We start from the raw sequence: 25,332 nt of genomic DNA, 5'->3' as shown, positions 1-25,332 counted from the left end.
CACATAGCCCTCCCCAGTGCTGTAATGTATATAAGGAGTCCTCCCTGGGTGCCCAGGGTCCCCATAGTAGCATCGAGGTGTTCCTGCAATAAAGGCTGTTGAGAAGAATCCTACCGTCTTGTGTCTTCCTTGTCGGCCGAGGTGGGCGCGACAATACTGATGCTGAGAAAAAGAATGATGTTACCTGTGAGCTCGCTGAGTGTCCTGACAATGGTGACAGGAATGTTGTATTGGACATATGTTCTTGACCCACCTTTACTTGCCCAGATTGGACTAGCTGCCTTGCTTCAAGCTTTTAGACCTCGTGGGACAGAGAACATGGAGAATGTGGAAAGTGACTTAGAACTTGGAGTGTAGTTTCCACACCTACTGGAGAGCAAATGCTTTCTATCAATTCTCAAAGCCACCTCCTGCAGGGAGCCATGGCCTCAGCCATGGCCTTGTAGAAAATTTCTAGCTTACATAAACAATCCTGAGAGATCATTCATGGTCGTAACAGAAAGCATGTTTGTGGGTAAAGAGGACTCTGTGACCATTGGTTCCAGGAGCTAAAGATTGCCACCTGACCTTCAGAGAGCCCCCTGGCTCTTCCCCCTTCCCTTGGAGCCTCCTCCTTTCTTATATTGCCACTCCTGAATAAAGTTTTTCAGAGTTTGATCAGGCAACTGTCTTGTTCTCATTCTTTGTTTCTCTTGTCCCTCCCACTCTCTCTCTTCTGCCCTGGGTCCCCTCTGATTATTCCTGTAGGTCGGGACAAACTGGTGCCCAACTTAGGGTCTCTGGGTTTGGGGTCTGAGAGAGACCACTCTTCGCATTTTATCGCTGCTTCTGTCAAGAGGTTGAGTGAAGACCCCCCCGCAGAATTTGCTGTGTGTTACCCACACTGTGAGATTGATCTGAGAAAGGTAAAAAGAGTGGCTAGACTATGGGACAAGCATTAAGTAAACATGAATGGTTTTTAAGGGGTCTCAAGGAGTCCTTCAAGACACAAGGGAGGAAAATGGGTTAAAAAAAAAGATCTTAAGAATTTTTTTTTTATTTTTGGGGGAAGTGTGTCCTTAATTTCCCCTAGAGGGAGCAATAGATAAGAAGAGATGGGCTAGAGTCGGTTACTGTTTAAAAGATTTTTATAAGACTTTTGGCCCAGAAAAGGTTCCTGTGCAAGCTTTTTCTTATTGGAATTTTGTTAATGAAACTGAAAGTTTGTAAACATTGGCCAGATATTCAAGAAGTAGTTAGGGAAGGAGAGAAAGTATATCCAGACCTCCCTCTGTTTGTGAGTCCATTTGCATCCCTATGCCTGAGCCAGGACCACCTGAGGCCTTAGAGGCTGACAGAACATCCAGAGGGCTCCCAGCTGCGGCCTCCTCTCCCCCTCCAGTTCCTATTAAAATGTATCCTTCCCTCACAGCCTTAAAAACTCTAAAGAAGGATGGACCCGATAATGCACTCTCCCCTGAGGGTGAGTCTTCCCTAGAGGACAAGGTAGCTAGATATTACAATGTCATTGGCAGCCTTCTTGTGTTTCTGCCCCTCCATCTTGTGCCCAGGTTCTTGATTCAATTAATGATGATTATACCATCAAGGCCAAAGCTCAGCTTTCCCCCCCCCTCAAAAAAAAAAAAACAGCCTCCCTTAGAAAACTGTTTCAAATTGGACATAGTACTACCGGAGGATCCAGCAATACCTCTCCTGGGCATATATCCAGAAGATGTCCCAACCGGTAAAAAGGACACATGCTCCACTATGTTCATAGCAGCCCTATTTATAATAGCCAGAAGCTGGAAAGAACCCAGATGTCCCTCAACAGAGGAATGGATACAGAAATTATGGTACATTTACACAATGGAGTACTACTCAGCTATTAAAAAGAATGAATTTATGAAATTCCTAGCCAAATGGATGGACCTGGAGGGCATCATCTTGAGTGAAGTAACACAATCACAAAAGAACTCACACAATATGTATTCATTGATAAGTGGATATTAGCCCAAAACTTAGGATACCCAAGATATAAGATACAATTTGATAAACGCATGAAACTCAAGAAGAATGAAGACCAAAGTGTGGACACTGTGCACCTTCTTAGAATTGGGAACAAAACACCCAGGGAAGGAGCTACAGAGACAAAGTTCGTAGCTGTGATGAAAGGATGGACCATTTAGAGACTGCTGTATCCAGGGATCCGTCCCATAATCAGCTTCTAAACGCTGACACCATTGCATACACTAGCAAGATCTTGCTGAAAGGACCCAAATATAGCTGTCTCTTGTGAGACGATGCCGGGGCCTAGCAAACACAGGAGTGGATGTTCACAGTCAGCTATTGGATGTATCACAGGGCTCCCAATGGAGAAGCTAGAGAAAGTACCCAAGGAGCTAAAGGGATCTGCAACCCTATTGTTGGAACAACATGATGTACTAACCGGAACCCTGGAGCTCTTGTCTCTAGCTGCATATGTATCGAAAGATGGCCTAGTCGGCCATCAATGGAAAGAGAGGCCCATTGGACTTGCAAACTTTATATGCCCCAATATAGGGGAATGCCAGGGCCAAAAGAATGGGAATGGGTGGGTAGGGAAGTGGGGGGGCGCTATGGGGGACTTTTGGGATAGTATTGGAAATGTAATTGAGGAAATTATGTAATAAAAATATAAAAAAAAATAAAATAAAAAAAAAAAAACTGTTTCAAGAGTAAAGGAAACATCTCCAACTTATAAAAGAATTCAGAGCCCTTGATCTAGAACTAACCTCCCTCTCCTTGCCTTCCTTCCCAGGACTCCCCAGTCACTCCTAAAAGTAAATTGAAACCAAAAAAAGAAAAAGAAAAAAGAAGAAAAAAAAAAAAACCAAACCAAACCAAACCAAACCCAAACAAAACAAAACAAAAAAACACTGAAACCTGTCTTAGCCTTTCCAGTCACTAGAAATAAAGCTAAGGAACTCCCTGATACTACCAATACAAAGTCTACTCTATCAGGTGAAGAGGGTCTCTCTGAGGGGGAAGGGGAGAGTGGAGGGACAGCACAGTCACATAATGAGGCCTCTGATAATGAGGCCTTGGGAGATTCTGAGGCTGAGAGAGATGAAAGAGGTACAGCCCCTTGGGTTTGGTTTTAAACATGTTAAAGATCTTAAAATGGCAGTGTCAAATTACAGTGCCATGGCTCCTTTCACGCTGTCCCTTATTGAGGGCCTCAGTGATCGGTGGCTTACTCCTTATGACTGGTTCTCTATGGCCTGTGCCACCTTATGGTGGTGGTGGTGGTGGGGGCGATTATGTTCTTTGGAAAATTGATTTTGTTGAAAATTACAGAAAGACTGCACTCTGTAATTCTGAAAGTAAAACTTCAAAAGGATGGACCAAGGATAAACTCTTGGGATGAAGCCCTTATGATACTTATAGAAAGTAGGCTCAGTTCCCTCCTGGCCTCCTGGCCTCCTGGCCTCCTGGCCTCCTGGCCTCCTGGCCTCCTGGCCTCCTGGCCTCCTGGCCTCCTGGCCTCCTGGCCTCCTGGCCTCCTGGCCTCCTGGCACAGATCCAAAATGAAGCCCTAAAAGCTTGGAAGTGACTTCCCCCTAAAGGGTTGGCCACTCCCTTGCCAAGATCCATCAGTGTCTCAATGAGCTGTACAGCCATTTCGTTGCTAGTTTAACCGATGCGGCTGAGAGGATCGTTGGCTGAGATGAAGCTGAAAGCATTTTTTAAAGACATCTCACATTTGAAAACGCTAACCCTGCCTGCCAGGCTGCCATACGCCCCCACAGTTGTGGTGCCAAAATTTCTGATTATATTAAATTGTGCTCGGGCATTGGTTCTGCCCATACTATGGAACTCGCCATTGGTGCTGCTCTTAAAGACTTTACCCAAAATAGCCAATCTGGGACCTGCTTTAACGGCAAATAGTCAGGTCATTATTCCAGAAACTGCACAGTACCAAGAGCCATGCATGCACGCCCCCTAACTCATTACGCCCTCGCTGTACACAAGGAAGGCACTGGGCCTCTGAGTGCCATTCAAAAATTGATTCATAACGAAACTCTCTGTTTCCAAAAGGGGAAACTTTCAGAGGGGCCAGCCCCTGGCCCAGACCAGAGTCAAACCCCTGGGGCTGTTGGGTTTGTCCCTCAGACACAGTGCCCCCCGCTCCTCCATCGCCTCCCTCTACCGAGCAACTGCCAGAAGCACAGGATTAGACTTCTCTTCCTCCACCAACACAATATTAATCCCTGAAATGGGGACACAAGTATTACCCTCCAGGGTGTTTGACCCTTTACCTCCTAATACTTTTGGGCTCCTCCTTGGATGTGCCAGTCTAACACTCAAGGGCCTGAATATCTTTCTGGTATTGTTGATACTGATTATACATGTGTGACAATGATTTTGGCTTCTTTCACATCTGGCCCCTGACCATAAAGGCAGGATAGAGAATTGCTCAGTTGCTTCTCATTCCCCTTAAATGTTCCAATCAAAAATTCATCTGGGAGTCCAGGGACTTTAGTGGACTTGGCTCATCTGATGTTTATTGGATCCAGCAGATTACCCAAGATAGACCCCTACTCAAATTAAAATTAGAAGGAAAGGGATTTGAGGGATTGGTGGACACTGGAGCTGATGCCTCAGTGATGTCAGATAAAGATTGGCCCCCTTCTTGGCCCCTCACACCATTCTTGACACATTTAAAAGGTATTGGACAGTCCTACAACCCTCAACAAAGTTCTAAGGTCCTCACATGGACAGATGAAGCAAGCAATTCTGGCACTGTACAACCCTATGTTGTGTCCAGTCTACCTGTTAACCTTTGGGGCTGAGATACACTTGCTCAATTAAATCTCATTATGTGTAGTCCAAACGAGATTGTTATCCATAAAATGTTAAAACAGGGTTTTTGACCCGGCCAAGGATTAGGAAAATATTCACAGGGAGTGAGGGAACCCTTTTCTGTGATTGAAAAGTTTGATCGTTTGGGAATTGGCACTGAAAGTTTACCCTAGTGGTCATTGACATTCCTGTACCCCACACTGCTAAAATTACATGAAAATCCAATGAGGCTGTGTGGGTTGATCAATGGCCACTGACTTCTGAAAAACTGGCTGTAGCTACAGTGTTAGTATAGGAACAACTCGCTGCAGGCCACACTGAGCCAACCACCTCCCCTGGGACACGACTATCTTTGTTATTAAAAAAAAAAATCTGGTAAATGGCTCTTGTGCGCATCTGACTCGCCAGCAAGAACGACGCTGCAACAGGATCCTTCTGCACACGTTTATTGGGAGAGCTTGATTGCAGAGGCGAAGATACCCCAAGCCCAAAACTGGTGCTGCTTATATAGGCCTAGGAGAGGCGTGTCTCACACCTGGTTTGGTTGTGCATTCTACCTCATTTGCATGCTCCTCATCCGATTGGTTATTCTCTCTCAGTACCTCACAAGACATCGTTAACATACCTCATTTGCATGTCTCACATCTGATTGGTATCCTCTCAGTACCTCATTATCATACCTCATTTGCATGTCTCACATCTGATTGGTTAACTCTCTTAGTACTTTGCAGAGCCTCATTATCATGCCGGGCCAGGCAGTGTTTTGGCAAAAAAACTTTACTGCATAAGTACGCATTGGTTGTTTGCCCAAACTTATGCGTGGTGGCCAGCAGTAGCCAGCACCACCCTGCAACAGCACATGTGGCTTCCCACAAATGGCAATTGTTGCAAGACTTGAGAGCAATCAATAAAATTATGCTCCTTATGGGGGCCTTACAGCCTGTGTTTCCCACTCCTGTGACCATCCCTGTTGGCTATTTTAAGATAATAGTAGACCTTAAAGATTGCTTTTTTATAGGGGGTTGTGGGGGAGGGTATGGGGGACTTTTGGGATAGCATTGGAAATGTAAATGAGGAAAATACCTAATTAAAAAAATACTTAAAAAAAAAGATTGCTTTTTTAACCATACCCCTATACCCTGAGGATAGACAGCATTTTGCCTTTAGCTTGCCAGTCACCAATTTTAAAGGGCCCATGCCGTGCTTTCAGTAGAGAGTTTTACCTCAAGGAATGGCTAACAGTCCTAACCTGTGTCAGAAATTTGTAGCTCAGGTAGTTGATCCTGTTCATGAGTTATGGCCCTCCGTTTATCTCATTCATTATATGGACGATATCCTTTTGGCTGGCCCTGATGGTACCCAATTACTTTATGGCTACCAAGAACTGTCTCAAAAACTGGCAGACAAGGGACTCCAGATCGCCCCTGATAAGATTCAGCTACAAGATCCCTATTTTCACCTGCGTTTTGAGCTTTGTCACCCAAAAATTGGCACCCAAAAGCTTCAGCTCCAGGTAGTTCATTTGAAAACGCTAAATGGTTTCCAAAGGTTGCTGGGAGACATAAAGTGGATTAGACCCTATCTTAAACTTACCACTGGAGAACTTAAACCCCTTTTTCATATCCTTAAAGGAAATCCTGATTCTTCCTCCCCCAATTTCTTAACCCCCTTCAGCTAGACAAGCTCTTGAGCTAGTGGAGAGTGACATACAGGAGCAGGGGTCTCCTTTGTTTCCTACAAATCTCTACTTCTGTTTGTTATTTGTGTCACCTCTCATACACCCACTGGAGTGTTTTGGCAGCACAGCCCCCTTCTCTGGGTACACCTTTCTGCATCCCCTGCCAGAGTACTCACCCCTATATTTCCTTGGTTGCAAAACTCATTATTCTAGGATGAGAATGAAACCACAATTTTTTTGGCAAGGATCCTGATAAGATAATATTACCTTACTCCAAAGAACAATTAGATTGGCTCATGCAAAATGCTGATGAGTGGCCCATAATTTGTTCCTCCCTTTTGGGAGAAATTAATAATCACTATCCTGCTGATAAATTGCTGCAATTTGCTAAACTCCACCCTTCTATCTTTCTTAAACATACATCTTCTCAGTCTATACCCAATGCCTGCTTGGTGTTTACTGATGGATCCTCTAATGGCTTGGTGGTCTATGTTGTTGATGGACAGGTCACCTCTGTCCACTCCCCCCTTTTATCAGCCCAGATAGTTGAGTTTTTTGCTATTATTGAAGTATTTCAGCTGTTGATGGATCGTCCTTTTAATTTGTATACTGATAGTGCTTACATTGCTCATCCTGTCCCTATTCTTGAAACAGTTCCATTTATCAAAGTTTCCACAAATGCTGCCCCCTTTTTGCTCAGCTTTAAGGATTAATTGTTGCCAGGCATCATCCTTTTTATATTGGACATCTCCATGCCCACTCAGTTATACCTGGCCACCTTTCTAAAGGAAATTCCTGTGCAGATGCTGCCACTCATTTGGCTTTTCCTATATTAATAGGTTCTGTGGAACAAGCCAAAAAGGTCTCTGCATCATTTAAATGCTCAGACCCTCTGCCTACCTTTTAAGATTCCCTCGAGAACAGGCTTGCCAGTTTGTTTAACAGTGTCCCGCCTGTGTGACACATCTGCGCACGCCATACCTGGGCATTAACCCCAGAGGATTAGTTTGAAATGAGGTCTGGCAGATGGATGTTACACACATCCCTGAATTTGGTAAACTTAAATTCCTTCAGGTTACCATAGATACCTTTAGTGGATTTATCTTTGCTTCTTTACATACTGGGGAGGCCTCTAAAAATGTCATTGCCCATGTTTTGACTTGCCTCTCCATTATGTGAAAACCTAAAATTATTAAAACTGATAATGGTCAAGGATATACTGGAATTTTTTTTTCAAGAATTCTGCTGCCAGCTACAGATCAAACATACTACAGGCATCCCTTACAATCTTCAGGGACAGGGCATTGTTGAGCACGCCCATAAGACCATCAAAATACCCTACATAAGCTAAAGAGGGGGGGAATTGTACCCACAGAAAGGATCCCCCAAGTATCTCCTCCATCATGCCTTGTTTGTCCTCAATTTTATGAATTTTGATGCCCATGACAAGTCCGCCACTTTTGGCACCCTGAAATGACAAAGGACTATATACTAAGGTCTTTTGGAAAGATTCTCTCACATTCAGATGGAATGGGCCTGACTCAGTCCTCATATGGGGTAGAGGCTCAGCCAGCATTTATGATACCAAGGCAGGAGCTGCCAGATGGTTGCAAAAATGATTGATAAAAGCAATTAATAATGAAAAAGAATCCAGGGAACCAGTCCTTCCCTGAGAACTTCTATCTCTTCTTTTTCTTTCAGAAAAGATGAAGATAATTGGAGAATGGGGAACTCTCCTGTGGATGATTCTCCTGTGCGAATGGGTAACTATGATAAATACTGGTAATAGAGGGATCACTTCACCATATGGCCTAGCCCTTTTATATGACAGAGAATTACACCAAGAATGCCAAAAACAAAAAAATCAGGACTATCTTTTAGCTACAGCTGAATGCCCACCATTGGGATGTCAAAATCCCATACTATTAAATTTTACAGATTTTAAGGCCTTATCTAGAAAACTTGCTCCTGTTTTATGCTTTTTTAAAAATGATCAATCCCGTTCTTATTGTAAAAATCGATGGTTTGAAGAAAGTGTGGGCTGTCCCTATTATTCCTGCAAAATTCATGTTGTCAAAGCCCTAAGAGGTTCTAAGGTTATCCTTCAGCAACCTTATAAAAGCCACAATTTTTTTCGTACTGACATAGGCTATACATGGGTCATATGGGATCCTTGGGATTCCAGATGGACCTCGCCTGTGAAAGGAGCTATGTACATGACACAAGGTTCATCCTGGCCCAGCAGCCAAATTTACCCTTGGCACTCCCTTGTTCAAGTTCAAACAACACTCCATGCTGAGATACAGAATAAAGAAAAGGAGCTGAGTACACAGCTCTCCACATTGTCCACACATCACCCTTTTTCCTGGCTGTCTCTCTTAAGAGAGGGCCTGATACTTGCCAATATTACTGGATTAAGAAACGTCTCAGCCTGCTTCCTTTGTGCTGCATTAGGACGTCCTCCATTGACAGCTGTCCTTTATCCCATCCCTTTTTAAATGTCGGGTGCCAGTCCTAAAACTTTTTCCCTAATTTTTGAAGTATACTTGTTCTTGATCCCTGAACAACAATTTAAATTCTGCTATACTAGTCATAATGGTAATTTGTGCAATCAAATAGCTTGCCTAGTCAGGATCTAATTGCCCCTGAAGGGTTCTTTGTGTGTGTGTGTGTGTGTGTGTGTGTGTGTGTGTGTGTGTGATGGTACCCTTACCAAAACTCTTTCCAAAAACATAGATAAAGAATTGCTGTGTCTTTCTGTGACCCTAGTTCCTCAGTTGACCATGCTAACTCCCACAGAGTATTTGAGCTGGAATAGCTCCCCCCCATTAGAATAAAGCAAGCTTTAACCCATTCTCTTTTCACCACCACCAAATTATCCCAACAATTTGTGTTGGCAGTGGAAGCCTCCTTTGAGTCATTAGCTTATTTACAGAGACAATTAACGTCCCTCGCTCAAGTTGCCTTACAGAATCAAGGAGCACTTGATTTGTTGGCCACAGAGAAAGGTGGCACCTGTCTCTTTCTGCAAGAAGAATGTTGCTTTTATGTAAATGAATCAGGTTTTGTGGAAATTCAAATCCAGCATTTACATAAACTTAAGTTGGAGCTCCAGAGAAAACAGTTTTCAGCCGCTGCTGTTAATTGGTGGAAGTCCTCTATGTTCACCCTCTTAATGCCCCCTCCTTGGACCTTTAATAAGCATTTTACTATTAGTAACTTTAGGGCCATTCATTTTTAACAAAATTACTGGTTTTATAAAACAGCAGATGAATTTCATGGCATCAAGACCTTTGCAAATTCATTATCATAGACTTAATTTGGCTGACAGAGGCCTTGCTGAACCTGAGGTTGATAATTCTCCTTCAGGAGCTGCATAGGATTCAGACCTGTGCTTACTGGTTCTTGATAAAATGAATCCAGTATTGGTACTAGTATGGGCTGCGAGACTAAGCACTGCAGGGGAAGGTCCCACACAGACCGTCTCTGAATTTCCCATGAGAAAAACCTGCTTTGCAAGGAGGTTGGTATCTGTTTTTCAACCGTATCCTAAGGATTTTTCTAAGGCTCTGCCTCGCCTCCACAAAAGATACCAAGAGCCATGACTGTGAGTCGTGATGGTACCCACAGGAGGAATCAGGTCAATGCTTCCCCCGCTGGTTAATGCCCACTCATCCGTGGATGAGATGACTATTGATCATCTTGTTCTGTGGGGCCTTGGTGAAAAATATTTAAAAGGGAGGAGATGCCAGAGCCATGGCCTCAGCCATGGCCTTGTGGAAGTTTTCTAGCTTACATAAACAATCCTGACAGAATATTCATGGTCATAACAGAAAGTATGTTTGTGGGTAAAGAGCACACTGTGACTGTTGGTTCCAGGAGCTGAAGATTGCCACCTGACCTTCAGAGAGCCCCCAGACTCTTCCCCCCTCCCTTGGAGCCTCCTCCTTTCTTTCTTATATTGCCACTCCTGAATAAAGTTTTTCAGAGTTTGATCAGGCAACTGTCTTGTTCTCATTCTTTGTTTCTCTTGTCCCTCCCACTCTCTCTCTTCTGCCCTGGGTCCCTGTAGGTCAGGACAAACTGGTGCCCAACTTAGGGTCTCTGGGTTTGGGGTCTTAGAGAGACCACTCTTTGCATTTTATTGCTGCTTCTGTCAAGAGGTTGAGTGAAGACCCCACAGAATTTGTTCATAACAAACACTAAAAAGCCATGTTTATTCAAATAAACAAAAACAAGCTGCACGTGTCCCTAAAGACAGGTAAGAAGGAGCATATAGACTCAGACCTGAGCCAGCCACTGTCACCAGCCACAGTTGCCAACCATCATATTTTACTGACAGGATTATGAAACATAGTAAATCTTGTGCTTCCTGTCCAGTTTATCTCTAAAAAAAATGAAAAAGGGGAAACTGTGCCCTCCCCTCAGCCTTGAGTTGGCTTAACAAGTCTCTAATGCTGGAGGCAGTCTCCCTACATTTACATCTTCCTGCCTGCAACCTGAGTGGCTGCCCACTCTCTGAGCTGCTGAAGAGCTTGCTTTGCAACTCAGTCTCACTGAAACACCAGGATGGGTTTTTTGGGGTTTGCCTATAAAAAAGCAGAGTTGAAAATATAAAATTTGAGCCTTGATCAGAGAACTTTATCTTGGCTCATTATTTCTCTCATCTGCCCATTCTATTTCATTCCCAGCTCTTCTTTCAGGTATATATGGTTCTCTGTTGCCACTGTACAGCTACCATTACCTGCAGACCTGAAGCCAGCTGCCAGTCTCTGATAGTTGAGTCCTGATGTGCATCTTTGCTGCCTTCTGGTGTGTTTTTTCCTCTTGCACACTAATGTTCATGTATCCCCAGGGACTCCTCCCTCCTCTTACAAAATGCTGATCACAATAAGTTGTGCTCTGTGCTCACACTTGAGTTGGACAGGATGATTTGCGGTGAGAGTGACTTACAGGTTCTATCTTGGAGAAACACCTTCTGGGGGGAAATTCTCTAGTAGCATTCTAAACAACAGGCACACTGGATGTCCCCATTTGTGGTTTCTATTTCTGTAATAGTTCAAAGGTCAATATGGAACAGGTGAGAAGTTGAGGCAAAAAGACAGAGCACCAAACCTGACCCACTTGTCATGAGAAAAAGCTGCAGCTAACCTATGTTCTGGGCTTCCCAAGTCACTTCACCAAGGATACAACTCTCTATATATCTGTGCTCCTTGTTCTCTTTATGGAAACTCAAAGAATAATAAACACATGTCTCAATGTTTATAGGCCTTTGCCTGCATCTATATTGCCTTCCTTTCTGCCAGAAAGGCAATTCCTGAAGGGAAGCCACCTGTGCTTGGCAGGGAAGTAAATTGAAAAGTTTCTTACTCCCTTTAGGATGAGAGTTATGGGTTTTGTGTCACTAGTGCTGTGAGAGACTCAACAGACACTTGTTAGGTTCAAAGTCGCTGTCCCCAAATACAGGTTTTAACACAAAGGAATAGGGCTGGGGAAACAAAGACTTAAGGTGAATCTCTTCATACAGAAAAAGGAGATTCCCCTATGGCCATTCCTGTTGTCCAGGAGGCATCCTAACATTCCCACAGAATCTGCTGCTTCAGGAAAGGACACCTAGATTTGCTTTAATCCAGAGAGCCTGAATACGGTCACAGCTTCTTACCTGCTGTCACAGAATATCTGTTTTGTTTACTGACATTTTGCTTCTGTCACACACACACACACACACACACACACACACACACACACACACACACACATACACAGAGGGAGACAGAGAGGGACAGAAAGAGACAGAGAGTTCTTTGACAATTTCATTCCCCAATAAACCTTTCTTTTTCCTCACTAGGTTCTCTCGTTTGATGATCTCCCTGCTTCCTGGCTGATGGTTGCCTCTAACTGAAATGAAGTGCCATTTTTATACACTACTCAGGGCAGACAACCTAGTTCAACTGCCTGGCACTGCCCACCATATCAACTCCAAATTTGAAGTTGGCCTTTCCAGCTGGTTTTCTCCTCCACTGTTTTGGCTAAATTTCTGTCAACTCACCACAACTATGACCAAGTTGAGAGAAAGGATTCTTAGCTGACAAGTGCCTTCATAAGATCTGGTTGTAGGCAAACCTAGAGAATATATTCTTAATTATATTAGAGGGCTCAGCCCATGGTGTGTGCTGTCACCTCTGGTTGCAGGTCATGAGGTTTTATAAGTAAGCAGGCTGAGCAAGCCATGTAAAGCAAGCCAGTAAGCAGCACCCATCCATGGTTTCAGCATTGCCTTCTCTCCCCAGGTTTCTGCCCTGTTGAGGTTTCTGTTCTCATTCACTTCAATAATGAACACTGTGTAAGCCACAGAAAGCTTTTCCTCCCCAACATGCTTAATGGTCATGGTGTTTCATGACAGCACTAGAAACCACAAGTGAGGCATCTCCCTACTCTGTCCTCTCATCTCTCCACACATAATTGGGTAAGTGACATTTTGGGCTGACTCATCAGTGTCTGTGTCCCTCATTAGATTGCTTGGGCCTGCTCTGTCTTTCTGGATCCTGTTGAACAAAGGACCATCGAATGCTTCAGGCAGCTCCCCATTGCACTCCTGGACACCCCATGCTGAGTAAAGGGATGTTTGTGCCCAGGGACGCTGAGCATCTTTCTCAGGATTCTCTTGATGGGGACACCCTCTGACTCAGACTCTGTCCCTTCAGCACTTAGAGCATCCCTCCCTGTGTGTCTCATTTTCTATGAGAATAGACTCCTTTTTTGGGAGGGATCCCTCCAGATAAGTCTTTTTCCTCCTTCCTCTGAAGTTCTCTACTGCCACTTTTCAAGGTTGTCTTTCTTCTGCTTGCTCTGTCTCTCTCACTTGCTCAATCTTGTACTCTTCCCATTCCACACAGGACTCTTCTGCTCCAGTAACTTGTCTCCTTAATCTCTTTCCCACCTCAGAACTAGACCTGCCATTAAGACTCACCATATTCTTTTTTACTGCAATATGCATCTGTTGCGCCCACCTTGGCCAGCAAGGAAGACACAACATGGTCAGATTCTTCTCAACAGCCTTTATTACAGGAACGCCTCAATGCTGCTACGGGGACCCCGGGAACCCAGGGAGGTCTGCTTATATACTCTCAGCCCCCATCCACTCACAGCAGGCCACATCACCTCACCAGGCACGCAGCTTCAGCCAATCAGGGTGGCAGGGGCATGTCTCCACCAAATATGGACTTGTTTACACTGCCAGCATCATGGTACACCTGCGCAGCTCTCATGATGGTTGTGGTTTATTTTCAGGTGTATCAGGAAGTCAGGTGCAAGTCATAAGACTTAGCTGCAGTCCTGGGCGCCATCTTGGGACTGCTGCCACACCGGCTCCTCACATGCATCAGTCAAAATATAAGCTTGACAGTCGCAACAGGCAGGAAACGCCATATTTTGATTATCAGAGTCTCACGGTTGTCAAATTCTGCCAAGGTACCAGCATGTGTCTGAGAGCCCATGTTAAGGCTTGATTTGACCTCCATTTTTGCTGCCCCCCACTCTGTACCCAATGCCATATTTAACCATATTTAACTGGAAAAACCCAACACCCTTCCAAAGCCAATCAGAACCTTGAGCTTTTGCCTCGCTCTACTTTAAGCTTTGATATAAGGGACAAGGCTCCTCCATGGACCCTGGTGGAATCTTTAACCTTCCCTCTGAATCATCCTGAGCAAGGCTATATCAGAGTGTGGGGTATCCTTTAGTAAACCCTGAACTTGTCTTTGGCTTGACTCACTGAGCCTTTATACTGCTCTGGAAAGATCCAAGTGATTCCTCCACTCCCACAATTTAGTGACCTTATTATGTGCAGGAGGAATCCTGTGTGATGCATTGCATGATCTGCTTCTTGTCGACCTTTCTGAACCATCTGTTACCTCATTCCCATTGCTCTAACTTCCCAAGTATATCCTGCCGCAGGACCTTGACTCCTGCTGTCAGCTCCTGAGAGCCCAGGTTCTGTGTCCATTTGCACATCTCAGTTGCTCATTCCCCTGAACTCTCAGTGCATGTGGAGCTGCCTCACTTCTGCTCCTGCTGTCTCCCTGGTTGTTTTTTCTACATGCTTCTGGAATGCTGTGTTGTGTTGGTCAAGTTTTCCCAGGGAGAAGGTAAGTGCACAGGGAGGTACTCACCTGCCTCATGCACATCTTGTGTCCTATGATTGACAATGAGTGTTGTAGATGTCCCAGCTGGTTCATCCACCAACCTTTGGGTATCTTATTCTAGGAATCCATGCCCCTGCCTCAGATCACAGTCATTTTTCTGACTCATCTCCATTTCCCACTATCATAAAGTAATTCCCCTGTAGTAGTGGTTCATCTATGATTGGGTTATTTTTTGCCAGAATTTGCTGTCATGCCAACATATTCCCTGATGCAGTTCTTTCATGTGACCTTGGGCAGTCTGGCACTTTCTGGACTTCAGTTTATTTCAGTATAGGAGGAGCAGAAAGAAGCTAAGCTTGCTGGGAAGCCTCTTGTCATGACAGTCTCCTCCATCCAAAGGAGTGGTCTGTTCCCATCTGAACATGGCCCTCTGCCTCAGATATCCTGACCTGATAATAAGACATAGACTTCATTCTCACTGCATTAACATTCATAAGCTCTTCATACACATGTTTATGAATTCATTCACACATTCATGCATTCATTCATTAATTCACTGCTGCTCTGCATCCAGCTCTGGCCTGTATGCAGAGAATATGAAATGGGCCATAGCTGCTGCCTTGAGTCTTGGGTTTCAGAGGTGGGGACAGACACATGGAGATTGTGATGGTGTGGTACCTGCTGTATTGTCACGTTGATGACAGACCATCTGAAGTCTAGATTCATATCCAGTTCTTAGTTCTCTTGTTTCACTTTGACTTGTTAGTAATAGCTGTGTTTGTGGACAATACATACTTCATGGTCCCCAAATCTCTAAACTTGAGCTGAGCCTGCCCTGTGTTCTGAAGACTAGTGAAAAGCTGCTCAGCTCCCCACTGAGCCCTTTCTTAAATGGAGCATCAACAGTCTAGGTAGGAGGCATGGTAGCCTGCATCTTCCTGGCAGCATCTTGACAGACAGCTGCCCTGTATCTGTTCTAGTATTGGAGGTGGTAGAGGGATGATCAGAGCTTTGAGAGGTTAATGCAAATATGGGTAACTTGAGAGAAGAGATCAGAGGTGTGGAGAATGAAGAGCTCCAGCAGGTTGGCCTGAGGAGAATTCTCTCTGCTGAGAAGTGTAAGGGAAGGGGAAGGGGCTTCAGAGAATGTAGGCTTATGCTGGCAACTTGCAGCTGGGGATGTCCCTGCTGCGCTGTTCCCTCCTTCTAATATCTTTGGTGTGCTACAGGAGAGCATTGTAGTTTTGGAACAGTGTGTGTGTGTGTGTGTGTGTGTGTGGTGTGTGTGTAGGAGTGTGAGTTGTGTATGACTGTGTCCTAATCAACTAGCTGACCCTCTGTGGATCCACATTACCTTGTAGTGAGTGTTTTCGATGAACGTTCCAAGGAGCTTAAAAGTCTCAACAGGCCGGCATGGCCCTGACACTGAGGGTTGTCCACATGGAGGCAATGGAAAGCTGGACTTCTGCATTTACAGAGGTTGAGTGGAGGCTGCACATGGCTCAGAGTCTGCAGCACAAATATGCAGAGGACGGCAGCCCTGTTCTGCCTTTTCAGATGACAGATGGAGAACAGGGCACTTTTGGAACAGGGTTAGTGTTCAGGGTGAGGGTCAAAACAACCTCTTATCTGCTGTTTAATACACTCTCCAGCCTCAGTTTCTCCTCCTGCTTCCTCTCTTTGCCAGGATGACATTAAGGTTACATTTAGTGGCACACACATCAAGAGCCAGTAGAAAATGCAGAAAGCCAGCCTCTTCTGGTTTCTCTTTCTGCACAGCACATTGTGGATGCCTGCTGCTCATTCCTGGAACTGGAACTGACATGCCTTGTATCTAGGGAGCTCCATGGCTGTTAAAATATCCAACCTGCTCATCCCATGTGCTTTGGTGCTTTTAACACTATGATGCTGGGTTACATATCAGTCTAATGATGGAGAGTATCAGTCAGTAGGAAATGAAACTCACATGGAGAAAAAAGGGTTTGTACTTTAGGGAAGAGGACAAACCTTAGCAGCTGCATTCCTGGCCCTTCTTCAACTGGTTTGGAGCCAGGAGTAAAAGTGACCTAGCTGACTAAGTGCAGAGAGAAGTGTGTGAGCCAGGTGTCCTGTTCTTCCTGCTCTTCCTGCCAGCAGCCCTATGCAGTCTACCTGAGTCCTAGCAGCCTCAGTCATTTCCCTGGGAAAGAGGCAGACTTGCTATGCTAGTCAAATATTTATTTCTTCTATTATGTTCTGGTTATAGCAACTTGAACAAGGCAAATTGCTCCATGTTCTAATTACATCTGTACAAAACTAGAAGATCCTGAACATCCTTACACACATCAACGTATATTTTCAATTTTCAACATCTGTAGATACATGTGTATATCATACCTATATGTGTATCTATGTATATAAACACTTATATACACATATATGTATGATACACACACACACACACACACACACACACACACACATATATATATATATATATATATATATATATATATATATATATATATATGTTTGAACTCAGAGCCTGACATATACTCAGAAAACAGCCTAGCCCTGAGTCATTCCTGAGCAGGTGTATAGTCTGTATGTTTGTGAATGTGCATGTGTGCACACGTGTGCACAGCCCTCTTCTTACAGATTTGTTTTCACTAAGTGCCTCACTATCTTGCCCGACTGACCTTAAACTCACTCTCAGATATTTCGTTTTCTCCTTGGTTCAAAAGGAGGAGTAGGTGACATGTTAGTAAAGTAACTTCTGTTTGTGCTTACAGTGAAAGGGCAAAGCCAGTGAAGTGGAAAGGAGGGACTGCAGCAGGACCAGACCTCCTCAGCAGACCTGATGGTGACATAGAGGATCTCATGTCCCCACTCCCAAAGCTCTAGTGAAGCCTAGTATTTTGTCCCCATAGCATGTTGTATTATTGTCCTCATGCTGCAACACCATACAAACTTCACATCCAGCAGCTAAGTCTTCCATCTGCTGCCCAACCAATCCACATCCTTACAGCTCAGAGAACCTCCCCTGAAGACTCACATTTCATTCCTGCTTGGGCAGAATTTCCAGTATCTCATTTCAAGCCATGTTAGTCACTGCTCTACAGATTTTGTACCCATTGATGAGTCACTCCCTCAGCTCCCCGTAGCTCCACACAACCATTAGAACACCCTTTATGTTAATGAATTCCCCTGTTCTGAATATCACATGTCTGTAGCTCACGGGATACAGGCCCTACTGTGGATTCTTTCCCTGTGAGCATATTGGTAGGCTCACACACAGGGCAGCAGGAAATGGCACCTCTCTCATTTGTCTAATGCGGTAATAGTGTGTGGCCTGAGCAAGCTCTGCTTCTCCATGCATCTGTTGGGACTTGAGTCACAAGCCCTTTGCCAACTAGGAGAAGTATGGTGGATGCAGGCTGCAGTGCTTGCCATGTCCTCACTTCCTGTTCTTCTGAGTACCTGCCTACAGTGTGATTGCTGTATCAACCTCTCCAAATGCTGCACCATTCTCCATTCCTACTGCTCCACAGGAAGGCCTGGAATTCTAGTCCTCCAACCATACATCACCTAGAGAAACAAGTTCTCATCCTATGCCTGCATTTTGCATCAGTTTCTGAGTTATAGCTGCAGGGGTTGGGCTAGTGTGAGGGCAGAAGTGGCAGCCAGGATGTTGGTGGTCATTATAACTATTGCTGGCACTATAATTCCCTATCCTATAATGCTGTTTGCTAATCTTTCATGAGTAAACCTGGGACCTTTTAGTGATCTCTCTCAGGTAGTTGTGTTAAAATGTCAAAGTGACTATATGTCAGAGTTTCATTAGATCCAGTGGGAAGGACAAATTATGTTTTGAGGATCTACCCCTCAGTTTCTTCCCCTTGTTACATTTTAAGAAATGGATGCTCAGCATGTAGAAGCCACTGAGTCTCCCAGAAAGTTCTCAGGTGTCAACCTTAGGGAACTGTAATGTTTCTTATCTTTCTCCTCCACAGACTGTTACCTCTATTGGACAATGGGTCTTTCCCTTTAGAGGCTTCTTCACCATGACAATATTTTGGTTTCAAGAGGCATGGAAAAGGTCAGCCCTGAAAAAATGAGAAGTAAATGCAGATACCTAGGTGCTAGACACCTTTATAGATGGACTCAGACTTTGGCCACAGGGTGCATACCCACAGCAAGGAAAGCATGAGATGTAGTCTACTCTAAGCTCCTTAGACACCTGGTTAGAGGCCAAATGGATTGAGAGATAGACCTGGGCCATTCTACTACTCATAGAGTGCATGCGGTGTCCAGTTCAGGGCCTTGACTGGCAGTTAGGCACATTGTCATTGTGGGGACACTTGGCTGCAGTCAACAGATGGCCCCTTCTTCTCTCACACCACGGTTCTATGTATGGTATCTCAGAACTCACTGGGAAGGGAATCCTGTATGTGAGATTCACTGCTGACCACAGGTCCACCTGCCACTGTGTCTTCTCACAAGCCTTGAGGCCCAGGTGTGTCTCCACCTGGATGGACAGCTTTCCTTCTGTCTGCAGGCCTCTGGCTGTTTCCAGGCTCATAGAATTCTCCATGGCCACCCAGCACCTGCCCCAGATGCACCTTGGCCTCCTCTCCTCCTCTATCTAGACTGGCTCAGCCCTAGAGCTGTATCACCCACTGCTCTCTCTAGGTTTGACTTCTTGTTTCCTGAAGCTTCCCTCAATGATGATCCCCCATGAGCCCTGCTCCATGAAGTTCCCTGCATTGTGGCCACACAAGTTGCAGTGGTGTAACAGAAGCAGTGGTGGACCCCTGCACAGCTCTGTGTGGCTCTGAGACATTAGAGGATATCATGGGGCTATTTTATTTACCATCTAGTGTATGTTCTGTCTTTTTCCAAAATATACTTCATCTCAGATTCTAAGAAATGGCTCCATTGTTCTTTGCTGTAACCTCCTCCAGCCTAGGCAGGCTGGTTTAGACCTTATTCCACTGAGGCAGGGCCACCTGTGGTGCAGCTCCTCTGACTTAGCTAGCTTCCTTTGATGTGACACTGCCTACCACCTGCCTTGATGCCAAACTGGTCCTCTGAGATTTTCCGGAGTTGACAGCAACCTGTGAATTTGGGGACTTACTGCTAAAAGGCTGTGCTGACAACTTGGCATCAGGACATCAAGAAACTTGGTGTGGCAGGGGCTGGGTTTCCCCCTTTATAAGCACAGAGTTTTATTAAACATTTGAGCTTTGATCAGGAAACTTAGCTCCATTCTTTCTCTGAACAGCTTAGTTTCCCCTCTCTTTTCAGCACCAGCTTGCCTCCCAGGTGTACCTGTTTCTTGTGAGCACCAAGCCGACTTCCAACACTTTGCCTCTTACAAAATTCTCAATTTGATCATCTGACTACCAACACTGACTCCTCTTCTTTCTCCTCTTTTTCATCCTCCTCCTCCCTACCACCACTACCACAACCACCACCACCACCATCATCATCACCATCAGCCTCATCCTCTGTCCTCATCACAGAGCTCACCTCTTAAATGCAAGTCTATTGTGACACTCTCTGGGAAGCATCCAGAGTCTTGCTTTATCATTCACCTGCCCACCACCACTGTAAAGCCTCAGGAGCAGACTCATTGCTGGATGAAGTTTGTTCCTTGTCATCAGCAAAGTTGAAATACCATAATACCTAGCTGTGTGTCATGAGGAAATGGCTAAGCTTCTCTGTGCCTCAGGTATCTTATCCATAAAGGGAATTATAATAGCATGTAGGTCAGAGAACCATCACAGGAGTCACAGAGTATGAGTGACAATCTCTGTGTCCCTGTTGTCACTGGAGGGAATAAGCACCAAATGGAAGCTCTGTGAACACTGTCTCATTCAATGCAGTTGATTATTTATTGATCCTTAGCTCCTGCCCTTTCAATTTCTGTGGTGAAGGTGGAGGTGTCCACCTGTCCTGTGTCGTTGTTCAAATAGAGACTTAGGGTAAGGCTACTTCTCTATCCTGAGTAGGAGTGTTGGGGGAGAGGAGCTGCTCTGACTCACAGGCCTCATGTAGCTTCAGGGGTGAGGTCTCCACCTGTGCCAGATCTGGGTGGGGCCAGGAGACTCTGCAGGGGCTATGGATAGCTCTGCCCAGAGGAAGGCAAGACTAAGGCAGAACTGGGAGCCAAGTATTTCAGATGCTGCAGATAGACCCTGGGCATCAGGTTCCCTTCTCAGTCCTTATGGGTTGGCCTGTAAACTTGCACAGTCCCATCATGACTGAAAAGTGGAAGGCAGACATAAGCAGAGTCTAAGTTCGGAGAGAGCCTCACTGACAGGCCCAGGCTTTTGGGCTGAGGCAGATAAACGGGAGAGAACAGGGATAGGGAATAACACAAATTTCAGGTCAGGTACCTGAGCTACAGCTGCCAAGATGACAGGGAGTCTGACACTGACCAGCCACAGGCTTCTCTGCATGAGGCAGTCACAGAGCTAGTCAGTGACACTGTACAGTCAGGCATGCCTTAGTCAAGCAGAGCATGGAAGCCAAAACGTGCAGACAGACAGACATACAGGCTCAATTCCCAGCTCTTGGGAAGGGGTCCTTTCCCCATTTGAGAAGTTCTGGTCTCACTTGGGATTTGTAACTTTGGCCATGAAGAGGGCAATGTGAGTATTTATGTCAGAGATAATCATCAGGAATGGCCTGTTGAAATATATTGTCATAGAATAGATTTTTCTACAAAGTAGATAAGCTTTGACTCCAGTGGCAGCAGCCTCTGTGCCTTTCTCACCCACATCCAGCACAGCTTTGTGGACCACCTGTGGGGAGAGAAACACATCACATACTGGAGACCAGGGAGGGCAGGAGAAGGGTCTGGAGCAAGCAGTGAGTGCTGGCCACATCTGCTCATGAAGTTTATTGTTCCTTCCCTGAATTCTAACCCTGGATACCCAAGCCTCTGCTCAGGCTGTGAGATGAGGCATGCCATGGTCGGCTCAGTGTCTGAAACAGTGATGTCCTCAAACCACTACAACAGGAGGACAGGAGTAGGCAATGCCAGCGTTTTTTATTATGTCTCTTATGTTTAGTGCTGCTATTCTATGTGCTAGAGAAGAAGTCCTGGCTGCTGCAATGAAGTTGAGTCTGGGAGTGCTTTGTGCCTGCAGTGGATAGTGGGTGGCACCTTGAGTATAGCACAGGTTGGTCCCCATGTGATTTAACACCAAGCCTAGGCACTTCCTCACCATGGGTTCCTTGGTGAGGTCTAGTCCAAGGGTCAAACTAGGGACTGGGTGTGTGCTCTAAGCATGATATCTAGCTTAGGATTAAGCTCTCCCGAGAATGAGGGAAACAGAAATACAGGTCTTGTCACACATGTGCCAACCCCACATGCCCACATGACCTTAACCATCCACATTCATGACCAAGCTGAACCATCCCATGCTTCTTGTCTTACCTGAGAGACTCTCAGGTCCCTGGTTCCTGTAATTGCAGACAGGTCAGCCTGCATGGAGAAGACTTCCCTGATGCCCAGCATGGGAAGGATGTGCTCAAGGCTGTAGTCACTGGAGATGGAGAACTTAGGCAGGTGGAGCTCACCTATGCTACTGAGAATGAAAGAGAACCAAATAGTCCATGGATCCTGTGGCTCCTTCAGTCTACTGCATAGCTGGTCTGCTCTCCACAGACAGCCCTCTCCCTAGAGTGAAGCCCTCTTCCCACTCATGACTACATGACTTAACTTTACTCTCCCTAATGCATTAATTATCCATCAGTGCCTGAGAGTGTGAATAATAAACAGGCATCCTGACTTGGTGCTGGACGTTCTTTGACTGAGATTGCTTTCCTCCAAGATCTACAAATACAGTCCTTCCCTGACACGAGGCCCTCTGACATCACCTAAGGAGCCTTCTGTTTAACATAGGACAGTGCATCAGACTCCAGATGTCCTTATCCTCTGACACTGCCCCTCTCACCTCTCCACTTCTCTCCAGTGAAGAATGAAATAAAGATTCACTGTATTAGCATTCCCACACTTTCCCTTCCTATTTACAACAAAGCCCATAATGATAAGAATTTTTTTTGGAATTTAATCTCTGATAGACTCTGAGGGTCTATGTTTAGCTTAGCATGGAGTAGGTCTTCAAGTCACCATTCAATGAATGTTGAGTGAATGATGAATGAGGGGATGAGAGGACTCCATGGGGCACAGCTGAGTCTCAGAGCTCATCTCCTGTCAATCACAATCCCTGTGGCTTAAAACTCTCCACTCATTTCCATATAATTTACAGGCTATTAGAGAGGGGGAAACCTCACCTCAATGTGTGAGATTGTCACATATTGTGAAGAACAAACACCACAGTAAAATCAGGCCTGAAACACCTGAGACAGTGGAGGGAACTCAACTCAATTCAACTTCACCTGTCCTCTGCTGACACTTTAACCATTACACTGGCTGTAGGTGAGACTCTGAGGTACTGGGATACTAGATATCAGAACAACAGCACTAAAAGAATCCTAACCAGGTCTGGGTCCTGTGGGTATTCACCTGGGCTTCAGAGAGTCCTTCCACTTCCTCAGGGTCTCTGGCTGCAAGGTGGTTTCCACCTGCTGCATCTTGCCCTGGTCAGGGAGGATGAACAGGGCACTGACATTTCCTGTGTACTTCAACTCTACCACAGAGCAGGACAGCTCATCATCCCGGAAGTAGGGTGTAGTTAGTTCCTCTATTTTCATCATTGGCACCTTCACAGACCTCTTCTCATCCAAGCAAAACTTGGAATTAAATGTGTCACGGGGGTCAAAGGGCACCTTCCATTTGCCTAAATGTGGAGCAAATCATCAGATTGTAACAGTAACACAGAGACCGCACCTCCATGCTATATGGCACCTACTGCTGAGTTATGACAGCTGTCAATATACCTTCAACAGCACAGTGTCCCTTAGTAGTTTTATAATAATTAGAAAATCCTTGAGAGATACAGAACTCTGAATGAGAAAGGATTCACAAGCTTAGTTTGCAAAGAACAACCTCTAACCCTCAGCCTGGAGAATTGAGCTACTGAGAACCAGGTGTGATTGCAAGGGATGAGAGTGCAAATGGTGAGCCTGGAGCCTGGAGGGAGATTGGGATTTTGTTGTCCTTAGGGGAAACATGTCTAGAAGGTACTGGGAGAAAAGAGAAGAGTTGAGTCCTCCCTCTCTGAGGTCTGTTAGCTGTGCTCCTCGGTGGGAACGAGTTTATTAGAAGGTCGGTTGAGGATCAACCGTGGTGGCTGTAAAGCCCCTGGGTCCTGTAATCAAGACTTGGATAACCAGGAATCCATTGACACTGGGCTTAGTAAGGCATGGGTAATGTGTGTGCTCCAGGAATTATAACTATATCTAAAAATCTTAGAGAGGTAAATACCGCGTGTAATAAAAATTACACACCCATTTCTGCAAGGCTTCCCAAACCTACTTTACATTGGGCAGCATTAAGGACACACATTACCCCACCAAGATCCTCTCCATCCATTCCCCAGGCAGTGACCATGCTCACCTTTAAAGTAGATGTAATTCACCAGCACCATCAAGGTCCTCTTATCCAGGTCTGAGATCAGTTCCTTGATCTTCCCCTGGGTATGTTTGCTCACATAGTCATTGATGAGCTTTCTGGCCTGTCGAGGATGCAGGAAGTCTGCTGTGAAGGCCTCAGCCTGGTATAGAGTCCTTGCCTTCTCCTTGAACTCTGCCAGGATCTGCAGGTGCTTTTCAATAAACAGGGCACTGCCTGTGCTGATCTGTACCTGGTCACCTGGCTGACTGAGAAGGTCTAGCAAGTACCTAAAGCCCTGGTGGATGTCTGGTTCAGGGGTCTCTGTGAGGTTGAACTTCAGACCTTCTAGAATTTCCTTCAGGGTGTTGCTCTTTGCTCCCAGGGACAGGAGGGCCAAGGCAGTGGAGATGCTGAATGGGGAGAAGACAACATTTTTATGTGGATTCTTCAAAACCAGCTCCTTGTAGAGGCTGAAGGCAAAGTCAGTGTTGCTGGAGGCCAGTGTTACACTGTCCACTGATGTGATATTTTCTTGGACTTCATGGACTGCAGTGTTCCTTCCCAGGGTGACATCTGGGCAGCCAAGGGCAGCTGGGGAGACACCAGCCATGTCTCTCTTCTCCTGTGTGAATGAAATGATCCTTTTGTAGATGAGAACCAGTGTTGTCCTGACCATCACCTAGTTCTCTTATCTGGCCTGTTTTATACTTGGTTGCCTCTGTAACCTTCATAGGAGATGCTCTGGCCTCTCTAATGGCAGTAGCCTGTGCCCTGCTTCCTTTACCAGTATAGAAACTCTGTTACTGTAAACATGTTCTTAATAGAGAACCATTATCCAAAGAAATGAAGTGACTGCCAGGGTCACCACGTAAAGAAGAGAAAAATGTGGGGCTGTGCATCAGCCTGTGTTAGCTTAAAGTGTCCTCTCACATTTTTAGATTGGCATAAGGATTCACTGGGAGGCAGAAACCATCTTCCATTGCAATTGTGTGCCAACACCACACCACCTCCCTTTAGTCTGGACTCAGGGAAGGAATCTCAGGCCAGTTAGGTAGGACAGGACCCACCCCAACCTCCAGGCAACCTGTCTAAAAAATGGCATTGCACTGAGCTGGATCCAGTGCATGTTTCTGGGAATGCCTGCTGAGGAGACAGGGTTTTCAGCCTCCACTGTTTGTCAG

At 45.4% G+C, this 25,332-nt stretch overlaps 1 protein-coding gene across 1 annotated transcript; it reads right to left on the bottom strand.

The window, feature by feature from the left end:
- Positions 1-21,146: 21,146 nt before the first annotated feature.
- On the bottom strand, positions 21,147-24,773 carry LOC110289198 (serine protease inhibitor A3F-like). The gene is made up of 4 exons (XM_021155355.3): positions 24,155-24,773; positions 23,162-23,435; positions 22,070-22,220; positions 21,147-21,431 (listed from the first exon to the last, which is right to left on the bottom strand). The coding sequence occupies exons 1-4, from the start codon at positions 24,759-24,761 to the stop codon at positions 21,240-21,242; spliced, it is 1,224 nt and encodes a 407-aa protein (XP_021011014.1). The 5' UTR covers positions 24,762-24,773; the 3' UTR covers positions 21,147-21,239.
- Positions 24,774-25,332: the final 559 nt, after the last annotated feature.

The sequence above is a fragment of the Mus caroli genome, unplaced genomic scaffold (genome assembly GCF_978045245.1).
Source record: "Mus caroli unplaced genomic scaffold, Mus_caroli_1 scaffold_14, whole genome shotgun sequence".
Classification (NCBI taxonomy): Eukaryota; Metazoa; Chordata; class Mammalia; order Rodentia; family Muridae; genus Mus; species Mus caroli.
Note: the sequence above shows the minus strand (reverse complement) of the source record. Positions and strands in the feature narration are given on the sequence as shown.